The sequence below is a fragment of the Carassius carassius genome, chromosome 23, assembly GCF_963082965.1.
Source record: "Carassius carassius chromosome 23, fCarCar2.1, whole genome shotgun sequence".
Lineage (NCBI taxonomy): Eukaryota > Metazoa > Chordata > Actinopteri > Cypriniformes > Cyprinidae > Carassius > Carassius carassius.
Genome location: NC_081777.1, coordinates 32,522,341 through 32,529,776, shown reverse-complemented (window position 1 = coordinate 32,529,776; position 7,436 = coordinate 32,522,341). Strand labels below are relative to the sequence as shown.

General features: G+C 37.7%; 1 protein-coding gene across 2 annotated transcripts in view; it reads right to left on the bottom strand.

Annotated features, from left to right (window-relative positions):
• Positions 1-4,192: 4,192 nt before the first annotated feature.
• The window catches only part of LOC132101802 (transient receptor potential cation channel subfamily M member 7-like), a 36,219-nt gene continuing 32,975 nt past the window's right edge, over positions 4,193-7,436 (bottom strand). For both annotated transcript variants that reach the window (XM_059507019.1, XM_059507020.1), the window contains exons 39-40: positions 6,421-6,527; positions 4,193-4,998 (exon numbers count right to left, since the gene is read on the bottom strand). In XM_059507019.1, the coding sequence (XP_059363002.1) occupies positions 4,868-4,998; positions 6,421-6,527 (238 nt within the window). In that variant the 3' untranslated portion in view covers positions 4,193-4,867. The remainder of the gene's footprint in view (positions 4,999-6,420; positions 6,528-7,436) is intronic.

Sequence of the window (7,436 nt, the reverse complement as noted above, 5' to 3'; positions counted from 1 at the left end):
CTCACCATCCTCGCTGTCTTCTTGTCCTTGGCTTTCCTCCTCCTCCTCCAAGAGATCACCTCCCATCACACAGATGTTGTGGAGGATACAACAGGCACCAATCACCTTTGGGGCGAACAGTGGCCTGATCTCTAGGGCCCGCAAGAAAATTGCACGCCAGTGAGTTTTTAACATCCCAAAAGTGCGCTCGATGATGTTCCGTGCTTGTGCATAATGCCTGTTGTATCGGGCTTCAACTTGGCCTGTTAATCAAAAATCGTGTAGAAAATGTGTAGTGTATTGCAAATTCATAACAGTAAAAATTTGGTTTATCGTGTGTGTGTGTCTGTCTGTCTGACATAAAAAAGTGTTCTTACTTGCGACAGGCTGGCGGTATGGGGTCATGATTGCAATAGGATGCTGCAAGCAAGGGTATCCCCCATCTCCCAAAAGATAGTATCCAGCTGGTGAATACAAAGCCTGCTGGTACATTGGTGATCTGCGCAGCACAAGGGCATCCTGTACAGAGCCTGGATTGCCAATATACACATCTATAAATATGCCTTTAGCATCACAGGTGCCCTGTAGAATGATGGAAGGGAAGATCTTTCTATTTATGTAGCATCTTTTTTGTGGCATTGCAGGAGGAACAATCCTGATGTGGCACCAGCAGCACAGCGGAATGCCTCATGGCCAGCAAGGCCCCCCACCTCATCCATTTCCTCTGCTTTTGGAAAATGAATAATTTTGTGGAGGATGGTCATCATCTCCTCCACAACATTGTGAACAGTCCTACAAACTGTTGAAAGTGGCATGCTGAAGTCATCTGATGTGACCCTGTAGGATGCTCAACAGGCAAGCCAATAAACCGTAACAAGTACTTCAATTTCACGGCTCCATCCATGGGCTTTTTGACGGGGCAGCATCTGTACCAGCATGTTGATGCTGTTCCTGGAGAGCCTGAAAGCTGGCTTTAAATCCTCTCCAGAAAAAAACTTGACCAGGATTGGTACCTGGTCATTGATCTGTGAATACCTGCGAGTGGGACTTTGTTCCTGTTAAAATATATAGATAATATATTAAGAATGTTTTTACTTTTGTTGTATTATGTATTTGTTATATGTATTGCTTTTAAAAAGTTGTTACTATATGTACTGTCGTTGCATTGTATTTATTATATTTTTGGATTTAATATAAGCTATATACTCAGTTGTTTTAAGGATTTTGTCTAAAATTTACTAAAATCTGCCATAATTAAATCTCCCTCTAACATTTGCTCTTTTCGTGAAGTATTTCTTTATACTCTATTTCGGTTTCATTCATTTATTGATAAGCTCTAGCACAACATTCATCCCAGAGTCTAAAAGTTGTAGCCTATATGATTATTATAGATATTAAATTGTCCTGTTTGTGTTAATGCAGTAATATGATGTGCACCTAGCTATATAAAGATGATAAACTATAAACTTATTTGAGCACCACAAAGACAAATAAAAGGTGTGTGAAGTGTAAGCTAGTTAATTTAAATGTTATCAACTGTCAAACCTATTGTACTTGTCAGTTTATTTGGTATACTGAAAAATCTAATGTTGTCTCATTACATCCCTGCAATAGTTTACATAACTTTTTGTGAGATCGTACTTTGTAGTCTGTTGATAGGGTGCATATATGATACATTATAATAAATTTTTATTATGACTTTTCATTTGGATATACCTAACTAAGTCCACATAAGTATATGGGCAGTTTATGAAGAAAGAATAATTAGAAAAACGTACAATGCTAGAGAGACATGCTAATATGGCACGTCTCTTCGCCATCCTCCGCTGCATCCTGGCTTTTCTTTGAAGGATTCGTCTCCTCCGTTCGGCAGCCTCCTCTTCAGCATCTTGATAAATAGCAATTGCAATGGCAATCCTAAGCTGTTCCATTTTGATTTACACTTATTTACAATTGATTTACACCTTTCAACCGTTTTTCCCGCTTTTTTATTTAAATTGTAGCTGAGTGGGTTTATTGATAGATTGTTCTTAATGAAAAGAGGCAGTTGTTTCCACATATTTTATTTATTTTGAACGACGTAAATATAATCACAGTATTAATGTTACCTGAACCACATATTAATGTTTAATAGTTTTTAAAATAAAAAAGAGACAGTCGTTTAATATTATATTCAATTTCATTATAAATATAAAGTGAAAATAATCAGAGTAGGTAAATATTAGTTTTTTAATACTAATATATTTAATATATTGAAAATAAAAAAGAAGTTAATTCAAGTAAAACATGCATGCTGAGTGAAGCTATCAAGTACGCTGCCGTTCCATTTGTAGAATGACTGGACTCGCGTCCTCCCGTCCTCGAGAGTTCGTTCTTCTGAGTCCAACTTGGCATGTCCAAACTCGGAAGGACGGAAGTCCAGACTCTGCGAACTTGGTATTGAGAAATGCCCTGACTGTCTGTTGTTGGTCTCAAGTTCGGTGTCTATTCCCGCAGTTCCCCTGGCTGTAAGCCAAAACGTGATTGGTTGAAGCGATAACGTGCTACGATTGGTCAGCTCAATGTGGCCGTTATTTGATTGGCTTGAGTAAACGGTGGGTGGAGTCCACTTATTTGTGGATTTATCTGCACGTCGACGCTAGAAGTGTTTCAAATCCACAAATGCACAGGAACCGATCCACAAATGCGTGCAGTGATTTACAAATGCACAGACAGCGGTTCACAAATAAATACCAGGTAGAGTTGTGTTTGTGACATTAAACACATTTGTAAATATATTTTTTTTTATTTGCAAATCTCATTTTATTTATTTGTGAGTTTTAATTTTTTTTGTGAAACTCTTTATATTCATTTGTGAATTTGATATATTTTTGTGAATCTCGTTACATTTATTTGTGGATCATAATCTATTTATTTGGAATAATGCAACAATTCTAACCCCATACAGAGATGTTTGCAGTCATAGAACATATACATATATATATAACGTATATATATAAGTTAGTCCACTGTCAGCAATGCAATTAAACGTTATTAAAGTAAGTTATATGGTTAGATCTGTTTTTGTCAAAATGCCACTTACCTGACTGTTTGTCCGTGGATCGGATGATTCTTATCAAATATATCGTTGAATCTTGAGAGAAAATCTCTTCGGGGTTTTTCTCCGTCGACCAGAAACAGATTCTGACAGGATTCTCTCTGAGGTGAGCTACTTAACTTACATTTACGCCACAAACACATAACGTTATAAAAGACGCAGGGTGCCTGGAACAGTCAATAACTTTAAATGCTGGATTCTGTGTTGGTAATTTTGGCTCCATTAGAGCAGTTGAACAATTATTGTAAAGACTTTTAAACAAAGCACTAATGTAAGGACAGCAATTACGACAGCTCTACGATTTTTAATCTCCCGCGTTGTACGGTTGCTATGGAGATCTCAGGCAAACAACACTAGTATTTGCGCGCTTCTTTATTTCAAAATGCTAATGAAACGGTTTGGTGCTTTTCTCAGTTAAGCCATTAAATTATTTTATAACATTTAAAAGAGTAATTTTGATTAACAAAAGACGTATGTGTGTATATATATATATATATATATATATATATATATATATATATATATCAGAAGACACGTGGTATAAATAAGATCCGCTCAAACCAAGGACGATAAAACGATAACTTATGTTTTAATAATCGTTTTAACTGTTAAAAACAAAACGAAGTCCACACAACTATAACACAGAAACGATGGGGCTTTTTTGTCAGCGATTTTCCTCATGAACGTATGAATGAACGGTAAAAACACAAACAGCCAATCAGAATTTGACTCGAGCTCGATCCTTAAAAGGCAGATAACCAAATTTACAGTATTAATTTAATTTTTAAAGTACTTTTAAAAACAACACGTTTTACTATTTTTTTTTATTTATTTTGTTTATTTGGCAGGGACAGTGCACAATTTAGACAATTGCACCAGAGTTAGCTAGCAGCTAATTTGCATCTGTTGTCCCTAGGTGCTGTATAACAACAAATACATTAAATAACAAAATTAAATAGAATTAGCAAAGTGTTTAAAGAACAAACTCAAAATATAAAACCATGCAAATAAGACCATAAACTGAAGAACCTGGATGAAGCTGTAAAAACACACATCACCATAAATCACAAACACTCAACAGAAGCTGAAGTTAAATGAATTTCAGAGTAAGAGAAATCAGACAATTCAGTGTTTTATTAAATATACAGTATAAAATGTGTACAGATCCATTAATATAGTATCCCCAGCATCAAATATTCTTGTTTCAGCTGGTAGCATCCAGATAAATGTATCTATGAGATACACTATTAACCCTCTCACATGATGCTCTGACGACAGTACCTCTGTAACATTATAAAGATGAGTATTGATTGCATGGACTGGTTTCAGTGAAATCAGAGATTCAAAACACATGTGAAGTCTGAACCATGATGCATTCATACAGCTCTGTAAATAAAAACATTCTCTTGGCATAGAGCTCTGTACAAAATCTGATCATAGTATAACGAGCAAGTGTTCTTTCCAAAAAGTGACAGACAGCACATATAAAATTGCTTTTATTTTATACAAGACAACTTCTTGTAGTTTAGAATAAATATTTAACTCTATACAGTGATATTGTACCAGTTATTAACCACTTTATAGTTTCATACAGACATAATTTTAAAAAATACTTTTAAAAGCTCATACTCCCTGTTATAATTGTACAGGATAAAATGTGACTTATTAAAACATCTCTAGATTGCATCTGTTCAGAGGCGATGCGTTCGTAAAAACGTCTCCTCCACACACACACCCCGTGTCTTTGTCTCTGTCTTTCGAAGTGTTTTCAGTGAAGAGTGTGTGTGCGGCTCACAGCATTAAGCGCATTGAGGGCCGCTGTTCTTTAGCAGCGCCCCCTGCAGGCGGAGAGTGGGACGGTCCCTCGCAGGAGTCGTGCTGCAGTGTCAGTTTATCAGGAGTATAGTCGTTACGCTTCAAATCTGACCACACACACAAAACTCATTAGAAACGGCCAGATACACACTAGATAATTCACTTACAAATCAATCATAACACAAACACGCTTTAAAAATAAAACGAGGTAAATGCTGAATTGTATATACCTATAGCCTATGAAAAGATACAAATTATTTGTATTCTCTACATTTCAATGCAACGATAATACAAAGTAAGGTTTGTCCTTACAAATTTTAGGGTAGGCTTAAAAAAATACCATTGTAACTACCATGTTGTTACAATGTTTCTAACAATATTAGCATGTTGCTAGCATAATTAACAAGTGACTCATGTTAGCAGCATGATTAGCAAGTGACTAGCCTGTTTATAGCATGATTAACAAGTTATTAGCATGTTTATAGCATTATTAACATGTTACTAGCAGGTTGCTAACATGTCGCTAGCATGATTAGCATGTTTTCAGTATGTTTCTAACATGATTAGCATGTTGCTAGGACAGACAGACAGACAGATAGGGAGATAGATACAGACAGACAGACAGACAGACAGACAGACAGACAGACACAGACAGACGGACAGACAGACACAGACGGACAGACAGAGACAGACGGACAGACAGACAGACAGACACAGACGGACAGACAGAGACAGACGGACAGACAGACAGACACAGACGGACAGACAGAGACAGACAGACAGACACACAGATAGACAGACAGACAGACAGACAGACGGACAGACAGACAGACAGACACAGACGGACAGACAGAGACAGACGGACAGACAGACAGACACAGACGGACAGACAGAGACAGACAGACAGACACACAGATAGACAGACAGACAGACAGACAGACAGACAGACGGACAGACAGACAGACACAGACGGACAGACAGAGACAGACAGACAGACACACAGATAGACAGACAGACAGACAGACAGACGGACAGACAGACAGACAGACGGACAGACACAGACGGACAGACAGAGACAGACGGACAGACAGACAGAGACAGACAGACACAGAAGGACAGACACAGACGGACAGACAGACAGACACAGACGGACAGACACAGACAGACAGACAGAGACAGACGGACAGACACAGACGGACAGACAGACACAGAAGGACAGACACAGACGGACAGACAGACAGACACAGACGGACAGACAGACAGAGATGGACAGACAGAGACGGACAGACAGACAGAGATAGACGGACAGACAGACAGAGACAGACGGAGACAGACAGAGACAGACGGACAGACAGAGACAGACTGACAGACAGATAGATAGACAGAGACAGACAGACGGAGACAGACGGACAGACGGAGACAGACGGACAGACGGAGACAGACGGACAGACAGACAGACGTGGCTTGTTTTTGCCATCCTCACACAGATTCTGATCAGCATCGTTCTGTTCAGCGAGGGCTAAACTCACCGGGAAGTTTGAGTTTTCTGCAGCAGGAGTTGCAGTGATGTTTGGTACGGAAGTTTCGAATGGCATCGTCTCCGAGATTCGCAGGGCCAAAGATCATATCATAAGACCTGACACAAATACATAAAGAAAATTAATAAATTCTACAATACTGTATAAGGTCAAATTTACCATCCATCCCATAGACGCTGCATTAGAAACACCCATGCATTGGCCTTAAATCATTTTTTTTGTGTGATCTAATATAAAGTATAGTGTTATAAATGTACATACATTTATAAAAAATATTTAAAAAATTTAATAAAAAGTGTGTGTGTGTTTGTCCTGAAGCTTGATCGCGGTTGCGATTAAATGCACTTGAAACTCTGAATACTTTAGTTTTCTTTTTTTCTGTGCATTAGTGTGAATGCAGTCCATTAAAGCTGCCACTGTCTATGATGCCATCAGTAATAATCAAACCGCAATAATACTGAGGATAAAAGAAAAACCCATAACTACTGATTGCCTGTAAACTTTGGGATACTTAAAACACTCTCAGATACTGAAAGTGCTTTTTGTTAATCACTTTTAATTGTCTTTTTCCGCCTTTAATACTTTATATTTGCTTGTATGTTTGAGGCTACATTTAGATGATTAAATTCCTAATTGTTTTCATTTATTATTACCGTATTTTCCGGACTATAAGTCACACTTTTTTTCATAGTTTGGCTGGTCCTGCGACTTATAGTCAGGTGCGACTCATTTATCAAAATTAATTTGACATGACCCAAGAGAAATGAAATAAGAAAGTGAACCAAGAGAGGCTGGAGACGGTAATGTTTTCTCTTGGTGCTTGGTTCTAAATAAATGCGACTTATAGTCCAGTGCGACTTATATGTTTTTTCCCTCATCATGACATTTTTGGACTGATGCGACTTATACTCAGGTGCGACTTATAGTCCGAAAAATACGGTAATTTGTAAATATTTAAAAAAGTAGCCTGCTTGTATAAATTTAATAAAAAATGCACAAAGATGAAA